The sequence below is a fragment of the Lampetra fluviatilis genome, chromosome 11 (genome assembly GCF_964198595.1).
Source record: "Lampetra fluviatilis chromosome 11, kcLamFluv1.1, whole genome shotgun sequence".
NCBI lineage: Eukaryota > Metazoa > Chordata > Hyperoartia > Petromyzontiformes > Petromyzontidae > Lampetra > Lampetra fluviatilis.
Genome location: NC_136285.1, coordinates 14,245,490 through 14,266,280, shown reverse-complemented (window position 1 = coordinate 14,266,280; position 20,791 = coordinate 14,245,490). Strand labels below are relative to the sequence as shown.

General features: G+C 53.1%; 1 protein-coding gene across 5 annotated transcripts; it reads right to left on the bottom strand.

Moving 5' to 3' along the window:
* Nucleotides 1–6,396: 6,396 nt before the first annotated feature.
* LOC144934855 (G-protein coupled receptor 61-like) lies at nt 6,397–20,507 on the bottom strand. Of its 5 annotated transcripts, none has more exons than XM_078861079.1 (3): nt 19,133–20,507; nt 16,108–16,295; nt 6,397–14,440 (listed from the first exon to the last, which is right to left on the bottom strand). In XM_078861079.1, the coding sequence occupies exons 1-3, from the start codon at nt 19,549–19,551 to the stop codon at nt 13,038–13,040; spliced, it is 2,010 nt and encodes a 669-aa protein (XP_078717205.1). In that variant the 5' UTR covers nt 19,552–20,507; the 3' UTR covers nt 6,397–13,037. The 5 variants fall into 5 exon arrangements, with proteins under 5 accessions (XP_078717205.1, XP_078717209.1, XP_078717208.1 ...); XM_078861083.1 differs by adding an exon at nt 15,576–15,601 and having other exon boundaries at nt 16,108–19,219; XM_078861082.1 differs by having other exon boundaries at nt 18,366–19,219.
* Nucleotides 20,508–20,791: the final 284 nt, after the last annotated feature.

The window sequence follows — 20,791 nt, the reverse complement described above, 5'->3', positions numbered from 1 at the left end:
AGTTAAGCAAAAAAGTGCCTTGACCACCATCGTGTATGGAAGGTTGACCCAGCCATGCACAAACAGGTTGTTTGTTATGCTGCAGCGCTACCTGGCGGCCATGAGTGGACAGTGCACCAACATACTTTGTTGCGCTGTGCTTCCTCTATACTCGCCACAGCAAGACCCTCATCCAGCAGTGGATTTACCTTGGCCAATGATGAGATAAAGGCCTTCATTATCCCCATCACAACACACACAGCCCTGACACCCCCCCCCCCCCACAGCCACCACTACCTTCATCATCACATACGTCTGTGGAAGCAGGCACCTTGCTATATTATGCATTCTGTTACTGCCATTGTTACACGGGAGTCGTTCGTCTGGCTGTGCATGCAAATATAGATTTTATTTCCAGCGCTACGCGAAGGTTACGCGGGTCACAACTTATCTGGGACACCGCCGTCTTCCTTCCCACACCACAGCTCTTGTTGCCGGGCTGCATCGGCGTGGTTGGAGACATCAGCACACGTGGTGATGTCTCCACAGATATCGAAATTCTGGGGTGGGGTGGAACAACGTTTTACCAGGCGAGGGACACGGCCACCGTGAATGTCGTGGTTTGTGCGGACAACTGCAAAATGTTTTGACGTGGAAAAATAAAAGGTTCACTTCAGTCTGGAAATCTGTAAAATGTCCCTGTTCTCCACCACAGCTGTCTGGGTGGAGAGGGCCAGGGTCAACGGGATTGGGTGTTGGTGTACCTCCAGAAAATATAATGTACGAGAAATTTAACTCTGGATATGGTGACGAGATACCCACAACAACAATTTGGACACAAATCCTGGTCTCATTGCATCCGCCCCTTACCTCCCTTCGACGAGGTGACATGGGTAGGTGCTGATGATGCTGATGACAGGACATTGAGATACTGTAGACGGTAGCTGGGCACTGCGCCAGGAGCCAATCTGTCACAGAAGACGAAGTGGCGAGCAACGGCGCAGAGGCATCCAGGGGTAGCACCACCCGAGCGATGGAACGATGAGATTTAGCCGATGTGCAAGAGTTAAAAGGATAGCTACATCGTGTGGCTGCGAGAGATAGCGACGGCTTGAAGAGGCCTTTATCTCGCAGCGGATAGAGCATTGCTGATGATTGCTGATGATTGATGATGATGATAAGTGCTTCACACAAAATCTCCAGTGTGGCGCAAGAGGAAGTGAGAGCGAAGGATTGGTAGGTGGAGGACTCTTTTTAGGAATAGCAGGGGGGGGCATCTTCTCCGCCACTTAATCCCAGGATAGGAGCGCAGGTTGCACGAGGTAGGAGAAAGCGCGGTTGTAGACGCCTTGCGTTTTGTGTTGCATGCCAGGCACGTAGCGAGCAGCAGCAGAACGGCGTAAGACAAGCTGATGAAGTGCCTTTCAAGCAGAATTAATGCTATATCTGGGATCGCTTTCTAACATCGGACCTGATGGCGGAGAGGGGATTGGGTGAAAGTGGGTCAATGTATAGAATGAAGAGGAAGATGTGGAGGAGGGGGCCCTATGGGGCAGATATGGAGGGGGCAGGTGAGAGACAGCGAGGGAAGGGCAATGGAAGAGTGAGCTTCTTAGGGCATTGGAGAGAGGTACGCAGCGGTGCAGCTGAACCAGGGCGACACGTGCCAGAGGGACACGGGCGCTGGGCTACGAGGAGGGGAAAGGCAACATTGGACAGGGGGCACCGTTTCATTCCTTGCACCAGGGTCCACGCCAACCACGCTACGCCACGTGAGGGTGTTGACCGTGCAACAGTTGAAGAATCTCGCTAAATGAATTAATCAATGATGAGCTGTGGTGGCATCGATGGTATTGGCCGTGATAGTGTTGACCTTGACACCATTCCCTGCATTTCGTCATCAGACGTTGCCCTTCCCCAGAGCCATCGTAACAAGAAGTGGGTCGCGTGGAGACGGGGAAGGGGCCGAAAGACAGAGACACAGGGCCAAACACAAAGACAGACAGCCATAGAGGGAAACAGACAGATATGGAGAGAGATCCTGGAGACAGATACATGGAGTGAAACCAGACAGAGGGACACGGAGAGAGACATAGATAGCCACAGAAGGATAGATTGAGAGAGAAATAGGGAGAGGCAGGCAAAGACAGACACACAGAGTTATACAGAGCCACATAAATAGACAGAGGCGGACAGAGAGGCAGAGAGACAGGCGCAGATACATGTTGGGGTTGGAAGTGAGTACACTGTTCACGTGCACGTGTCGCACACACAAAGAGACAGACGGAGACACGGGGCAGTGATAAAGTGACACGGAGAAACACACAGAGGCACACAGAGAGCCACGGTGGGAGACAGACACATCATTTCCCCCCCCCCTCTCTGAAAGAAGGAGGCCCCTGTGCACGTATGCCACCGCTTCTCTGCGTCTCTCGTTCTTTTGTCCCTCTGCGACTCACCCCCTCCTCGTATCCATCCACCATCGCAGAGCCTCCCTCCACCCCTTACTCCTGGGGGAGGTGCGGATGGAGCTGGAAACTTGCCCCCGTCGCCTCCTCCCCCATCACCCGAGGCTATTTTTAGCCGCTGCTGCCGCCGCTGTTCCTGATGTCGTAGAGGCCACCCGATTTGTAAATCCTCAAAGTGGCCCGAGCAGATGCAACGAAAAACAAATTGGCTGTCAAATTAGAGAGCCGAGCGCTGTTAGCATGAGCGCGCGCACGCGCGTGTCGTGCACAGGTTGGTGTGCGTCTGTGTGCGCATATTGTGGAAGCGGTGGCGTAGTGGTTAGCGCACTTGCGCTACGAACACGACGACCCGAGTTCGATTTCCGCTCACGGCCAACGTGCGTGGCGAATATATAAAACCGGTCTCTCCTAGGTCGACTCCGCCTTAAATGAGTTCTGCACCTGGTGCGGTGTGTAAACATCAGCACTGGGGAGACAAAGGCGGGTGGGCGTGGTGTTTGGTGACCCATCCCCTAGTGTATCGTGCCGCCTTCATAGGTTCTCGCGAACGACACTTGCCCCAACAGTCTGTGGAGGCTACAATTGGGACCTTTAGCTTTGTCCGTATATGCGTGAAGTTGTGTCACTATTGTGAGCGCCCTGTGGTATGAACCCAGCAATCTGGATTCGAGCCCCAGCCTGGGCCAACATCAGTGGTAAATATCCTCATCGACTTCCCATCGATGATTTTTTATTTACTTCATCAAACCGCGATTTATTCTTTAAAACGAATGGGTGCCCTGGAAACCTGCAGTGCCGTTCAAATGCAGCGTGCTTAGAACAAATGTGAACACCTATAAGGGAATATCGTTTTTAATGAAAAAAAGAATGGACAATACACTGTAACATGATAACAAATGTATGTTAATAGCTTCAAAAAGTCAAAGAGTCTCCACTTGTTCGCCATCGTTGTCAACGCGTGCCGGGAATCATCTCCAGGTGGTCTCCAGAGCCCAGAGGCACATGCTCGGGGCACTGTTGCAAATTTGCAGAAGTGTTAAAAACATCTTCTTTGAATCACTCTGTATACAGTCATCATCGGACATGATTTATTCACTGCTGGATGAAGGCTCTTACCCAACGCTCTCGCCATCCCTCACGATCTCACACCGATGTAGCTCCTCCACGCGAGCTGAATTTGCCGTCGTTCCGTCTCCACCGTGGCCGTCCCATCGGCCCACCGAGTCCGCTGTCGCCCATGCGCTTGGGGCGATCGTCGTCCTGAGGTCCGACTCACGGATGCCCCCCCCCCTCCCACCTCACCCACAACAACGACCGCTATCACCTCGTTCAAAGCAGCGAACGCCTCTGTAGTGGTTTATATTTGGGTGGGTTTTTTTGTTGGTTGTTGTTGTGGTTTTGTGTCCATTCTACGTCGATGCCGCGTTGTCAATGTCTCGGCGGTGGCCGTGGAGCGACGGGCTTCCGAATAATTCCCGGCGCGTTGCTTCCACGGCTGGGAGGGGGGAGATGGACCCGGCACGGCTCCCGCGCGCGCTGGCTCAGTGACCCCCCCGTGCTGAGATCAAAGCTGAACTCTGCAAGCCGCGGGGGGAGAGGGAAAAGGGCAACCTCTGGGCGGTCGTGAGCGGCGCGCGCGCCCCGCGTCATCAAGAGGCAGGAGAAGGGGCATCACACGGGCACCACAACGGGCCCCCAGCCGTCCCGTCTGACCTTTTCACCCGTGTTTTAAAATTCGTTTTGAAACGTATTGACGATTACACCCCCCCCCCACCAAAACCCCCCTCCCACGTAGTCTGTGCTGCTACAGGGTCGTGGAAAATTGGCTCAGAATGCACGAGTCTCTCTGTATTTGTTGACAAAATAGTGAAGAAACGATGGCTCGCGAGGAGATGGCAGTCGAGCAAAAATGTGGACTCCACCTGTTCCGTCTGTATGGGATATAGTGTTGCTCCCTCGCATGCGTGGGTTTTCTCTGGGTGCTCGGATTTCCTCCCACGTGTAAAACACTCAGTAATTGCCCGGTGACACCTTACATATACATCGAGGACTGCAGAGCTTGGTCAATTGTTGCCTCGGCTTGTCTATGGTTCCTCGCGCCTCTGATTCGTTCTCTCTCTTCCAGAGGGATTGAATGATGTGCGGTGGTGATGGCGGCGTAGTGTTACAAGTGGAGACTACAGTACGGTATTATTATATTCCGTACAGTACTTATGGTTCAAAAACATTGTTAAAGGGGAAACGAGTTCACGGATATGCACGCAGGAACCAAATAAACCAGAGGGCAATCAGAAAACGAGATATGCTCTCACCACGGCCACACGCAGTGAAATTCGTTTTTATTTTCAGCAATTTTGACCGAGGCATAACATTTATTGTTAAACACGTACAGTAGTTTAAATCGCATTAAGAAAATCAACGGTTTATATTTTAAAATCCAGTGCGCTAACTTGACGTGTCACCCTCACCGTGGGGGATCTGCTGTTTTACATTTTTCGGGCAATCTTTTTGTTTCTTTTGTGGTAAATGACCTTCAGCAAAGTACTCATTGTGATAAATGACCTCGAGCCCACGGTGGTACTCCTCCTCGCACACGGAATGGCATTGCCGCTGAAAAACTGTACACGTGAGAAACGATGGCACGAGCCAGGTCACCTGCCTACGCGTTCCTAAGATGATTTATGCCGATCGCGTGCACGTCGGAGAGTTGTGAATAGATTTCTTTCTTTTGTATTTACACCTCCGGCATTATCTTTCACGGTCACCATCGCGACGTTATTTCCACTCTGCGTGATTGCTTTGCTCGCTCCTGTTCATTTGAGCCACCGTTCTTCGTGATGTTGTTGTTGTTGTTGAACACTTGAATTACATTTACGAATTATTTATTTCTTAAAATGAATCTTTATTTTAATACGAGGCTGCTATAACTTGAATGCCGAGTGATATATATTTTTTTAAAATTCGCCCACAATCGACTGTCGTGCTTGCACACACGACAGACCCAGATTTTCTTCCTTGCGAAATAAACGTAAATTATTTCATTCTCAGCCGGTTCTCACATGGCTATAAATAAACGACGTTTCAATTCTATCGTTACAAAAATCCACACAAAAACGGAACACACACCATACAACACACACAACACAATCCACACAACACAAACCACACGACAACAACACAGAACACACCCTGCACACCGCACACGCGCGCCCAATATTGAATGAGATGCTGCGGTTTGTTGTTGCTTTTCTGTCTGAACATCGTGACAATTCAGTGACACGTTGGAGAGCGGCTAATTAATTTACAACGCGACTCATTGCGGAGTCGTCTTGATATAAATAACCCCAACGCCGCCCCTGTGGGTGGCAAGGTGCCTCTATTTTAAGCGCAGACGTTCGCTCTGCGTTAATGAAACCCAATTCGTATGTGGGTCGCGCCTTGCTAGCACGCGTCTGCGGGTTGAGCCTAATGGTCAAATCACCGCTATTTTTAACTTTTTTCTTGAGCCCTGATTTCTTCCGCCCGGTGTTCCGTGTCGATGCTGGACTTTGTGCGTCATTTGAAAATGAAAAAAAAATTCATGGTAAATTTTTTGCAGCAACATTTCCGATGTTACTTTGCGTGAACGGTTTGTAAACACGGTTGTTTAATCGGTTGTTGTTGGATTACCGGTAACCGCAAGAAGAATAACGGTTACCGGTTTCGCCGTACGTTGTAACTATCTACAGGAGAAAAAAAAAACACGTGTCATTGTCACCTCTTTCACCGAGAAACGAAGTCAGCTGCCGGTGGTGGAATGTCCAGCACGCTCGAGTCCATACATCGCCGGCTCGATGCCATCTCCCGGTGCAGCAGCTGAACCGTCGTGGCAAATTCCTTGAAAATCGTTGAGTTAAAAACTCACGAGCGGGCGGAGCGAGAGGAAAGAAAAGAGGCGGCACGGAGGAGCGATGGTCACGTTTCACCTTTTGTGATTTTTTTTATTTTATTTTTCTCGTATTCGTGTTCAAAACGATGCAAGAGAAACACAAAAAACCAACGCGCGAGCCCCGCTAATTCCCAGCTGCATCGCAGCGTCGCGCCAATAGAAATAACCCCGCAGGTGCGGCGCTCATCACCGCGTCGGGGTTGGGGTTGGGGGGGGTCACCGTACGCGCCCCCTCCCCATTGCCCCTAACGACACACGCGGAGCCCCGGGGTCGTGAGATCCCACCACCGCTTGTCAGACTCGCATCGCACACCGCACGAGAGGCGATTGTTTTTTTTCCTCCCTTTCTTCTAGACAGCAAACAACAACAAAATATGTGCAATCGTCACCAGAGGCGTCCCTAGAATCTGGGCGACCGCCCTGGGCCCCGCGCTTTGGGAGGCCCCCACGCGTTGACGTCGCGCTGTCAGATTGAATACTTCCGGTGTAGTTTGAAGGTGTCGGGGGGGGGGGCCAACACGGTGTGATTTGCCCCAGACCCCGCACCCCCCCCCTCTATGGACGGCCGTGATTGTTACCCCGCCAACCGCGTACCTTGCGCGTCACGCGATGACGTCACAGTAACCGCGTGACTAACGCACGTGGCCCCACCGCTCATCGCAGTCTCGTATAGAATACAACAGCGACCTGCTCGTACCCTGTCCAATTAAATATGAAATCGTTTACAAATATAGATATGTGTATATATATCAAATAAATATCGACCAGCAAAGTACAGTGAACTCTCGATTATCCGTGGGGGTGGGAGGCGGAAGGGGGGTAGATTATCCAGACTGCCAGTAAATAAATATGCAGGCTGTTTGAACATTGACCTGCCCCTCCTCACTCGTCGATGGCCAATTGGCTCAGTGCTCACGTGACCCCAAATGTATTGGCAGGCAAGTGAGCGATCGCTTTAAGCAACAATAAAAAAAGCCGGCGTCGTCAACAGCCATCCCATATTGTCATAGCCTCATTTGCATGTTTACTTAATTGGGAAACCCATAACTCTGGCGAGTCTCACCCCTTACTGCGCAAACCTAAATGTATTGAGACTGAGCGAGGCTTTTTTGGTAAACATCTGTAATTGTAACAACGTGTATTGTAATAGTCGTGGTTTTCGATTTGTCCGGATCAGCCCTCACCTCCACTGACTATTGTATCTGTATTTTATTGTGCTTGCTAACCCCGGAGAGCCTCAACGAGTCTCAAGACTCTTTTTCAGCCGGGTCCTGCCAAGTTTCCACAGGAGATGGGCCAACGTTGCGGCCGTGTGTGCTCGTGTGCGTCATCTCAGGTGAGTCATGCGCAGGTCCATTTTTTCAGTACTGGGGATGTTTTGGCCAATACCACTTAAATGTACAGGCTGGGGGAGAACATTCAAACTCCACAGAGGCGAGGAAGGCCTCTCTTCCTGTGAACCATGGTTGTTGCCCACCGTGCCACCGTCCTGCCACGCGATTACCCTGGAAAATCGAGAGGCGACTACATCAAGAGGCTGTCTGTACCGAGACGCACAGTACCATGCACGCTGTGTAGTTATTTATATCTCCCTAACAGATTTGTCCTATTGTAGGAAAACACAGTCACCAGAACAATGTACTGGAATCATGGCACCATAGGCACATACATTAATACTTATATAAAGGTTTGTAATATGTTTGTGATCGTATAGTCATTCAAATAACAGGTTCGATTAAAGTCGTGACGGGAGCTTTTCCCAACTGTCAGTGCTCGGAGAGGAAGGCGTCAAGATAGGGGCCGAGGATTGTTCATCCAGCAGTGGATTGACTGTGGCTGCTGCTGATGATGATGGCCTTCATGCATTTCTTGACGCCACGCTAGACATCTTTTTTCTCCAGAAAAGGGCCGGGCGAACGAAGCGTGACATCTTCCTTTCGTGTCAGAGACGGTGATAAAAAAAACAACCCAGTTAAAGTATCGCTATCTACCTCGCCGTGTTCCTTGTTAATTCAGCAAAGCAGCCACTCCACACCAACTTCAGAGAGTTTAAATAGATTTCCCGGCATCTAAAGCATGGGAGTTTACCCGCACAATTGTCGCCCCATGTCTCTCTGTCATCGACTGACGTCAAAGTAAAACAAAATCAAACGCGTCTCGCCGCTCAACCGAGCCATCTCCATCGGCGGCCCTGAGCCAGGGGTGGAAGTTCCACGTTCCCATGACAGGGGCCAGTTTGTCAGCAGAGAGACCGCTGTTTAGTTGACACAAAGTGGTAGTTATTTTATTGACCGTGGAGGGATGTTGAAGATGATCGGCTGAGTCGATCCTTCGTGAGCGTCCATTGTTAACTCGTGACCCTTCGAGTTCTACAGGGTGGCCCACAAGTCAGGACACAAAAAGGTTATTTTATTTATTTAACACTGGCATTACAATATTTGAATTATTCATTATTTAAGTTAATATTTTATCTGTTATTATTAAATGTTCCTATTATTATTATTTCTGTGGGCAAATGCGTCATTTACAAATCTCGACAAAGAACCCGTAATGAGTTGAGATGAAACATAATTGATGAATGTTCAAAATGACACAGCTATCATCTTAAAACATACAAAGTCGTGAGTTCAAAAGAGAATTCATGCATCACGCATGAATATTAATGGGGTCAGTTTGAACATTTGTTAAAATTAATATAATAACCCCGTGTGTCCTGACTTTAGGTCCACCCTGTACATGAAGCACCATCACCACCACATTGCTGGCCACGTGGTGGCCAACAGAGGCGCAGTTGCAGAAACGATTATTGTACCTTACTTCTACGCTACCGCGTCTGTGGCCCACCGCCTCAACCAACCCGCGCCGACGTTACAGCGTGGTGACGTCTCATCAGGGAAGGTCCCCATCCAGCAGCGGATGGACAAAACGTCCGTACGTGGACGCGTACAAGCGCCGCAAAGGCCGGCCGATTAGGGGTCTGCCCAATTAATTAAATAAACACAGATGAGCAGAGAAACTAACGGCGCTGTCGTTGAAGAAACAACAACAGCAACAACAAAAACTCGACACGTTTGTTGCCAATGACATGTTGAGAAACGGTGGCCGTTCTTCGTGGTAAAAAGGACCGATCATAAACAGCAGCAGTCGCATCAACGGATCGGGAATTGAAACCACAAACATTCTGAATAACAATTCGTTGCCCGGGCCCCTTATATTTTTATAACACCGCTAAGGCAGGCGTCCCTATAACCCACGCAACAATTAGACATAATGTAAATTGTTTACCCAGGAAAGCTTCCACTGATTCTTCTTGAGGCTCATTTTCAGGATCGTCTCCTGGTTCATTGGAATGTTTGGCCCACTCCATAAATGAGAGTCTGGATTCATAAGGGAGGACACCGATAGACACCGGAGAAAACCCACCGCCCAATATGAGGAGATAACACTCAACACTGTCATGTGCTTGCCACACCTCGCAGCACCATGCCCACAACTCCTGGGAATCCCTGGTGGTCAACCAAGTCACGTGAACCCATTTAATACGACGTATGCCGATCCTTCGATACCAAAGTTGTCGTGAGCTCGAGTATCGATATTAAACGATAAATGATCGTACGCCTGACCGCTCACGTAACATTTAAGCCCACGTGGGTTAACGCAGAGGTGGAATCACGTGCGTGCGTCCTGACCTCATGACGTTAAATAAATAATAAAGATCCGTAATTAAAAACGACGAGTAAACTGATCAATAACCAACACTTGCGGTTGAATGCATTTCAAATTTCAGATAATATTGATTCATATTATCACGTCCCTGCTTAAGTTTTGGCAAAATCAATTTTCCTCGATCGACGCTCATTCGCAGGCGATCACCTTCACCCGTACATTTCGGCGCGGCGTCCGGCTTGCGATCTTTACCGCTCTCGTGCGTGGTTAGAACGCAGCCGTCACCTCCTGGTGGTGCGCGTTGGGCGTGATGTTTTCCGAAGGGCCGTAGGTAAATGTCACCCGTCAAGTCCACAACAAGTTGAGGAGTTCACTCCCCCAGCCCCGCCAGGGGCAACCGAGCGACCCCACGTGACTCCCCACGCACCACCTGACTCCCCACGCACCACCTGACTACCCACGCACCGCCTGATTCCCCACGCACCACAACCTGGGCGTGCTGTTGGAATCGAGCCGGTTACAATCCGCCGGGGCCATGCTGAGCCAACCTGGCATGGCTCAGCAGGCGCTGTGGGTAAGAACCAATCGTCTCTGTTTCACCAACACTAGCATCAGCTGCCATGATCTAGCCATTGCTGAATGAAGGCCTCTTAAGTCTCGGGCAGAATAATTAATTTATCGCCAGATCCAGGCAACGACATGGATTAGAATAATAATCGTTGGTGTGGATCATAGAATTTTACGTGGTACGCTCCAAGTCGATGGGTATTGAGAAGTCCGGATAATCGATGTGCGGATGAGAGGACCTCCACTCAATAGGAGTTGATTTTTCCTTCCATGCAGCGGAAATTGAAGTTCACCGCACACGAGATGCCGGTTCCATCTCGGCCGCCACTCGGCCATCGGATTTCTGAGCTGCCAGCGATGGTTTCGGATCGACAGGCGTAGTAATTATCATCATTATAATGATAACAATAATCGCTAGCGCCGTGACGCACCTCCGATTAGGACGGTTGGCTGCGTACGGTACGAAAGCAGCTCGACAAACGAGCTGCGTGCATGGTCCTTCACAGCCGGAGGAAGCAAAAAGAATACGAAAAGTAACAAAAAGCAACGGCGCGATCAACGTGAGCGGCTCGCGGCGGGGCACCGGGGCACCGGCGTCGCGTTCACGGCGGCGGAGATGACACTGCGAGCGCTCAACCACAACCGGCAGCGGCGTCTCGCGTAGCGAGCGCGGCTCCCTGCGTCCACAGCACGGTCCGTCCCTCCGTTCCCTGAGATCGCAGTCAGCTTAGCTTACACGTGTAACCCTAGCCCTGATCTTACACGCATAACCCTAGCCCACGCTGAGAGGTCAGCAAGGTCAGGTTGTTTAGCCTGGGTTTGTTTTCGTTCCTCAAGGACACTCCGCCATCCACGCGGCCACAACGCTCCGTCACAAGCCACCGCGTCGTGCCACGTGGGCGATTCTCTGCCGGATAAAATTCCGCTCTGATTTGCAATCGCCGTTGTGGATTACCGTTCTTTCACGGTCGTTAGTTTCGCCCCCGGATTTGGCAATCGGAGCTCGCGGTAAAATTACCGGAACAATTGCTTTCCATCGCGTCCTCTTGAGAGCAAAACAAGAGCAAGACATTCACGTTACCAGATCGGGGTTATGGACATAGTTTTCACAAAGCTGGAATCATATTTAGCCCGTTTGGGTCTGACCACAGCACCATTTGCAAACGCAAAGCCTAACAGATGCGCTGCTCACAATGTGATTCAAGCATCTGTTCCACTCTTTGACACCGTAATGAATGTAGCGGCCTCTAGTGGCTGGAGGGGTCAAATGAACCCGTGGACATACAGCACATAAGCAATTGTGGATTCTTACGCTCGTGATTGGACGCATGCAATTGTGAGCCTTGAGAATGAACGTCAATGTTGAAGGAATTCATCGTTACGCCCCAACACCGCCACCGTGGGCACGCTTTCTATCGACGTAATTCAACACGTTCGACAAAAGCTTAAATATACACTGCCAAGCATGGTGGTGTTCATTCAGACGCTGTCTTTCCGACAGACCTGTTCTTCACCTGAGGGCGGCTGCTTGCGTTGTGGCCGAAACATCGTGAGTATTGTATTTTATTATGTTTAATTTTTATTATTTCCCTTCTACGTGACTTTACCGAAAGAACCAAGAAGATGAAAATCACTGCCCATCGAAGAAAAGAAGAAGGCAGCAAGCAAGATTTTGTGGCAACGTCTCTGCCAGAGAGGCGATCTTTCCCGATGTATTTGGTCCTCTTCAGGGCAGCGTTATTCCGCCGTTGAGCTTGTGCGCCACTGCCAACGCAGCGCCGCGGGTTTCCCAGAGACAAAATGTCACGCGGCGCGCTTCTGCCGAGCTCCTCCGGACGGGACTCTCGGCGCAGCGCTCCGCGCACCTTACAGGAAGCGAGTCCATGACCCCTGGTACAACGCCGCTGAACAGAGACATAGTCATCTCACCGGGCCGTGGGATGGAAACTGTGGCTTCGCAGGACCCCCTTCCCCCCGTGACGGATTAAAAGTCAAATTAAGCACCGTTTTACAACGTTTTTACGACGCCTTTTAAGGCCGGTAAATTCTGTAAAAAAAAAAATATTCCGTCCATTTTACCGAGCGGTAAACTGGGATTCTCGCTCGCTCTCAATAAATGCCACCGTTTGATTGATTGGCAATTTTATATTTTGTACCACATTCTTTCTACACAACCACGTAAAAAAAACACCAATGGCTCACCACAAGTTAATTAAAAATGCAACTGGGGGAGAGTGGAGGGGGGGGTGGAGGGTGACATAAATAAATAAATAAAGCACAGTTATTGGGCACTGCCGGTGCAGGCTAAAGTCCCAGCTGACACGTTGGCAGATGTCCCCATTTTCACGCGGATTTGGCAAAAAACGTCGCCGGGGAAGGGCCCACGTCGCCAAGGCCGTGACGCGGTGGCGGCGGCGGCACCGCCGCGGCTACGGGTCCCGCGCGGAGTTGGAGAACATGTGCTCGTTGTATTCGGACGACTCCTCGGGGATCTGCCCGGGGATGCGGAACCCGAGGGCGGCGATGTGGTCCAAGGCCCGCTTGGGCGTGGACGTGGCGAACGCGACGGGCGGCTCGGGCCCCCCCCCGACCACCACGGGGCAGCCGGTGCGCTGCAGGAACTGGAAGAAGTTCTCCTCCACCGAGCCGTGGCTGGACGGTCCCGGCGGCTCGTCCCTGGGCCAGGGGCCGGCGCAGCGGCACCGCGCCAGCTTCTTGAGCTCCTCGCGGATCTGCCGGTTGAGCCACCCGTAGAAGAACGGGTTGATGGAGAAGGAGGAGTAGGCGAGCCACGTGACCAGCGTCTCCGCCGACTCGGTGTCGCCCCGCCGCCCGCTCGTCGCCGCGTGCAGGTGGTAGGCGAAGTGCGGCAGCCAGCACACCACGAACTGCCCCACGAGGATCGCCAGCGTGACGGCCGCCTTGCCGCCGCCGAAGGCCCGCTCGGGCGAGATCCTGGCGGGCGGGCCGCCGCCGCCGCCGCTCGCCGACCCGGCGTTGCCCGCGGCGTCGCTCACGATGGTCGTCTGGCTGTTGAGCGACACGGAGCGCTGGCGCGCGCCGTTGGTCCACGAGGGCAGCGGGCCCTGCTGCAGCGCTGCGATGCGCGCCACCTTGAACACGCTGCAGTAGACCACGGTGACGATGAGGCCCGGCACCACGAAGCAGAAGACGCTGAACACCACCACGAACACGTTCTTGTACTCGCCGTCGCTCCAGTAGAGTGAGCAGCGCGCCGCCGGCGCGGCCGCGGTGCCGTTGACGGGCCACGGCGCGTCGGGGGTCGCGCGCCAGCCCAGGAGCGGCACCACGGAGGCGAGGCCGGACTCGACCCAGATGAACGCGAGCACGGAGACGGCCAGGCCGGCGCCCACGCGGCCCTCGTAGCGCATCGGGTGCACGATGTAGTAGTAGCGCTCCACCGAGATGGCCGACACAGAGAGGATGGAGGCGCTGATGAGGCACACGTTGAGGAAGACGTGCGCCTTGCAGAAGACGTCCCCCTCGCCGACGGGCGGCCCGCCGAGCGCGAGCGACACGGGCCGGCTCGACGCGATCGCCATGGGCATGAGCACGGTGGCGGAGAGCAGGTCCACCACGCACAGGTGCAGCACGAAGATGAACTTGCGCAGGGGCGGCGCGCGCAGCAGCACCACGAGCAGCGCCAGGTTGCCCAGCAGCGCGGCGGCGTTCAGCAGCGCCGAGAAGGCCAGGCCCACCGCGTCCCACGCACGCACGCCCTCCATGCCGCCTGGCGGGGGGCGCACGCCCTCCATGCCGCCTGGCGGGGGACGCGCTGCTGGCGCCGAGGCTCGGAGAGTCTCGCGTTCGTCTGCCGAGGCGATGCGCGAACGGACGAATGAGCGAACGAGAGAACGAGCGAATCAGTGAATGAGCGAATGAGTGAACGCGCGAACGATGGAATGAATGTCGATGACGACGCCGCGACGGAACCTTTCGAGAGGCAGCAACGCTCGCACGAAAGTCTCGGTAGCGAGTTACTTGTAGGAGGTAGTTGCGTCGATGTTATGCGATTGCACCATATTCATTATTTAGCGGCCGAACTCTTCTCATCCGTGACAAAGAGGGGTTGCGGGCTTTTTTCTGGCCCGACTTGCGATCTGACCAATAATCACCGGGAACCTCTCACTGCGAGGAGACTTTTAAGCCCCACAGGGGCCTGGCTGGCAGCCAGAATTGTAGGAGGAAGTGGGGGGGGTCGTGTGCGAGCTCACAAAGCGGCACGAGCCAGGGACTCCGCAGGGCTGTCAATGGATTCATAAATTATGTCACGTGTATTCTTATTATTATTTATCACTTCAGATCAATACAAAAATTTCAATGGCTTTCTTTACCGCTGCTCGGCCGAAATGCACTTTGCAAACGAACTAAGATGATAATAATAAAACTAAATTAATATCCTCTGTTGTCCAAACATCATTAACTCTTCGTGAGATGTAATCGTGTGTTAAATAATGAGCAGAGATGTGTTCACAATGGCACTTCGATGCAATTAGCCGTTCCTATATTTACACGGCGTGTCTCACACGCGGTACCCAGTGGATATTTCACGGAACCGATTAGCGTTATTATGCAACACGGAAGGTGCCGTTTTCGGTCACCTAAGAGAGGCCCTGCCCTGGATAAGACACACGTGCAACGCGTTGATTGAAAAACCGAATCCTGTGGGCTGCCCGGTCACTACTGCGGATGGATTAACTGAAAATACAGTGGGCACTTAAAAATCCCGTGAACCCATTGGGATTTGTGCAGGGCATTGCCTGCTGGCGTCGCGGTCCAAATTTGCCAAATCTGGAAAATCACTCGCAAATTGCCTAATCTGGTAAAACCACAGTGCCACTGTGACAGCCTTGCGCTATCAGAATGGCACGAATAACAAACGTGTTAATTACATCATCACCACCACCACGGAGAGAAATAAACGGACTTAGGAGATGCATACCCACCGGATGGAATTGCCGTCGTCTTGACACTGCCACACCGAGTGACGTCGTCGTTATTAAGTGATGTCGGCGGTGCAATTGTACCGGGGCCCAAGTTGCCCAGAGGGAATTTTGGGAGAGTGGGAGAGGGGCGGGAGGGAATTGGACAGGGTGGGGGCCACATTTCATTCCTGGCACCAGGAGCCGTGCCAAGCACGATACGCCACTTGAGGCACTGTGGCGTCAAGACGCGGGCACAGGAATGGACCCCCTTCTCGAGGGTTCCACCAGAGAGCAGGCACGCAACGAGGGAGGTGTTGGAGTGGGTCCCGCACCACCCAACCTGTCCCTTTGGCCCAGCCAAGCTCACTCTCCCCAGCACACTGGACCCCCCCATACTTAACCTCGACTGTCGCCCCCCCGTCCCCCCCCCCGCCCCATCCAAGGGGAGCCGCAGCCGGGCCTGCCAAAGATGTGGCGTGGCGGTCACGAACTCTCCGACGCATGACGCACACAACGGCGAGGCAGCGGAGCGAGCATGGCTGGCGGCGCTCACCGTGGCCGCGTGCGAGCGGGGGCCGCGGGCGGCGCGCGCCCGCCGTGCCGTCTCCGCCGCGGCACCGCCGAGACTCGGGGGATGGCGGCGGAGGAGGTGGAGGGCCGCTCGGTGACTCGTGCTCCGATCGCCCGCGGGGTCTGGCGAGCGACGGCCAGACCCAGGCATGAGAGGCGGAGCAGGGTGACCTGCGGATGCAGCGGAGGGCATCGGCGGTCACCGCCCATCGACGAGGAGGAGGTGCTCGAGCGTGCCGTGAGCCCGGTGTGTGGCTCGCGGCCCCGTCACCCCGCCGGTGATTTCTCACACGGAGAGAGACGCGGACTCGCGCGGAGACCCGTAGACTCGCTCGCGCTGCCCACCGTGGTGAAGTATGGACGAACAACGCCCCGTGGCCGAGAACGGCGAGATCACTTTCATCCGGCAGTGGATTGACATGGGGCTGTGAGTGATTGCAGATATCCTCTAGACACGCTCACTGTGCAGCGGCTATGCCTTCAGTTGACTCTTCACATCTGCTCCGCTCAAGTGGAGCGGATGAGATGTTTAACCGGGATGCGAAGTGACGGGTAATTGTACGTGTCATAATCATACACGTACCACGCACACACATCCACACAGAGATTCCCCCGTACAGCCTCGAAAAGGCTGTTGGGGAAAGTGTTGTTAGCGAGCGCCTATGAAAGCCCATATGGCACACGATGGGGTGGGTAGCCAGCATCACGCCCGACCGCCTTTGTCTCCCCAGTGCTGATATTTTCAAACTGCACCAGGCATTTCTTCCTGCCTCAACAGTCCGCCTGCTGTATTTTTTCACCTGAAGATGATTGCTTGTGTTGCGATCGAAACGTCGTGATTGATTATTATTTTATTATTGTTCTATCTACGTGACTTCACCGAAAGACCCAAAGAGTATGCACCAGGGAGTAATTTAAGGTTGAGTCGTCCTAGAGAAAGCCCACAAATGCCTCAGATAATCGTCACCAATTTTGGCTGTGAGAGGGAATCGAACTTGTGTCGCCAGGTTCGTAGTGCAGCGCACAGCAGGGCAGCACACATGCCACGGAGAGGTTAGTGGTCGGCGTGTGAGTTGTCTTGGTCAACTCAGCCTTAAATGAGTACCTGGTGCGGTATGTGTTCAACAACAGCACCGGGGAGACAAAGGCGGCCGGACGTGGTACTGCATTTGTGTGTAAATGCAGCCTTAGCTACACACGCACACACGTTGAAATAGGCTAACGGGTAGGTGCGTATCCCGAAACGTCGAGTCTATATAACCCTCTGTCGTCTATGCAGATAAGATTTGCATTTGTATCGCAGTACAGCACTGTAACAGTCTTCGTCATCATCATCATTATTGGCAATGACCAATCAACTGCTAGATGAAGGCCGTGCCATTGCCACCCCGATGCAACGAATCGAGCCCCTGCACACGAGACGATTTCATCGCTCCGTCTCCACGGTGGTGGTGGGGGAGCTCCTCACTCGGACGAGTCCCATCCCCCTCCACCACGTTCACATCCCTTGCGGTGCATTTTTATATCAGTTCAAGCGCTTCGGTGGCGCCTGCGATGCAATTGACATGCAAATGAATTCACATCCAAATGAATTCACACCCAAATTAACATACACATTTCACATACAAATTCGCAAAGCAAGGAATGCGCATACAATTTCACATACTATTTAATTCACATACAAATACACGTACAAATAAATTCACGTAAAAATGGATTCACATACAAAATCACATACAATGAATTTACATACAAATTCACATACAAATGAATACATATACAAATTCGCGTACAAATGAATTCACATACAAATCCACATACAAATTAACATACAAATGAATTCACATCCTAATGCACGCGCGCATCGGGAATGCGTTACAACGCTGTCGCGCCTACCATGGCACGCAATTGCATTGAGTCCACGTCCGGCACAGATTGAACGCAATTGCGATACGTGGTCATGCTCGGAGTAAATGCATTGCCCAACAATGTATTTACTCGTATATAGAGAAATGCATCTCGTATAGAAACGCAAGGACGACGACACATGTTAAACCTGTAACACCATCAGTCACGACAGATCCACTGCTGGATGAAGGCTTCCCCTCTCTCCAAGTGGTCGCCATCTCACAGTTCTGCGATGGAACATTTCGACCGAGCGAGGGCCTGGACATCTGCGACAAAGGAGCTTGAGAGCTCTTCGGATTCTTCCGGTAAAAATAAAAACAACCTCACTCTGACCTGGATGGTCGCCGATTTCATGGCTCCATCTCCCGCGGGTCCGTACTCTCTCTCTCGGACGCGTTCCCTGCCTGTAGGTTCCCCGGTACAGGGGATAGTGCGTAAATGCAATAACGCTGAGTAATCCTGCACGTTGAATCCACCGTTTTACACGATTGCAACAGCACCAGCTACGTGGCGGCAGTGTGTGTGTAACGCGATGTGTACGCGGTTGACGTGTGCTCATACAGGGCCGGGTTCGCGTGCTGCAGAAACGTCTTGAAGCACCGTCGTCATTAACATCATCATTAACATCGTCATTAACATCATCACCGCCATCGTCGTGAACACCTCCGTTGTCGGTGCTGCAGCAGGGTCGTTGCTTGACGATGGACGATCCCATCGGAGTAAGAAGATCAGACCAACGATTCGCACCGATTCTCTCTCGCAGGAGCAAGCGAAATATCAGCTCTCATTTTAAATGAGAGAGAGAGAATACATCTCTAACATACTACTGGAACACGTGGGTTGCTGTTGTTAGCGAGCTTCTATTAATGTCCCAACGGCGCAACGAGGACATGGTGCGGTCAGAAACCACGCCCGGCCACCTTTGTCTCCCCAGTGCCGACGTTAAAGACCGGTTCCGATATTTGCCAGCGATGTCATCCGAGGCCGGGAATGGAACCCCAGCGGCCGGGTTGGTAGCACTGCGCGCTCATCAACGACTCCCTATGACACCGCAGTACACACACACACACGTTTAGTCCGCGTATAATGAGATACATTACCCAGCAGCGGGCACGGCGAGCGTGTGTTCCTTGAGATGCCGGGTATTGAGCGTCTTGGGATGAGCCGAATCGTGCGCGCGTGAGCAGAGCGCCCGCGTGGGTGTGAAGACGCGCGCCTCGCTCCGCCTGATCCGCGGTGTCCGTGCCCCGGTCTCCGCCTCGTCTCGCCGTGCCCCGCGTGCCTGCGCTCCGTCTCCGCGGGGAGCCACCTCCGCGGAGAGAGATGTCGCCGGAGAGCGCGTGGAGGACTCCTTCCTCCCGTGCCTGCACGGAGCCCGGAGCGCTCCTCCAACCGGAACACGCTCAGGCAGGGATGAAGAAGCGTGGGGAGGGATGAGAGGGATGGGTGGGAGAGGTGGTGGGGGGCGAGGGCGATAGAGGGATGGGGGGGGGAGACAAGACTGCCACCACGTGCGCATGCTCAGCGGGTATTGGCAGCATCCTGCCTCCACCTCCTCCACCCCGCCCCGCACCCCAACTCCTCTCCACCACGTGCGCTCTCATTCTGCAGAGCCGGGAGGAAGGCAGGAGCGAGGGATGCGAGGGAGGGGAAGATGAAGGGGAGGAGGAGGAGGAAGGCGCCGTGCCATCAGCCCGAGCTCACAATCTCGCCTGTCGCAGCAGTGAAGGAATGAACGAAGCCGCACTCTTTTGCAGGCCCACCACTCCCCCCCCCCCCGTGCGTGTGTGTTAGATGTGTGTGTGCTCGGTGTATGTGTGTGTTAGATGTGTGTGTGTGTGCTCGGTGTGTGTGTGTTGATGGGTGGCTGTTGAATTAAATGTCGACACATTCGCTTCGTACGCAAATGCATCATTTAACACCATTGCCGCGAGTAAGATATTGCACGCTGCGTATTCGAACCTCGCCTCTAAACCAACGGGCAATCGCAAACATCGGTACATTGGCTAAATCCACCGCAGCTGCGGGCAAATTGCACCATCATTATTGCTGTTGGAACGGTCGCGCTCTGAACTATGAACCCGGCTACCTGATGTCGATTGCCTGCCGTGGGTGACATCACAGAGGCGAGTGATATCCGAATCGGTCCTGTGCCCCCCTCCTCCCCCCTCCCGGGCCCCATCCCTTTTCACTGACCCGCACCGAACAGCAGCCTGCTTAAGCACAAGTTAAACACCCGATACGGCGCGGCAAGGCTTTCACCCACGCAGCAGTGGATTATTAACAAAGAGCTGTGAACGATCACTGCCGCCGCTATAATTTACAAGGCCGGGAATGCTGTGGCCCATGATCGCTTCAACCCACAGTAGAAGCCCGCAGAGCGCTCTGCACGCCTATGCTGGCGGGCAAAGCCCCAATCAATTCTAAGCGTCAGATATAATGTGAAGCCACCCTCCCCCTCCTCTCGCCCACATTTTGATAGCAACAATAAATTAATTCCGGGTGCTGGAGGGAGTGATGTTTAAAGGATCTCTGTTGTGCGCGCGAGTCCTCTTCCCGGAGGAAAAAAAAGGAACCCAGGGTCCCTCTCTGCATTTTGTTGCACCGTCTCATCCATCGCAGGCCGGCATTGTTGACTGTCAGCTCCAGCTCCATTGGGATGTAAATTAGTTGAGCCCGTGGGTTGCCCAATCTCCCCCCTCTCTCTCTCATACACCGCAACCCACGCATCTCTCCACTCCACACGGCTCTCTCCTCCT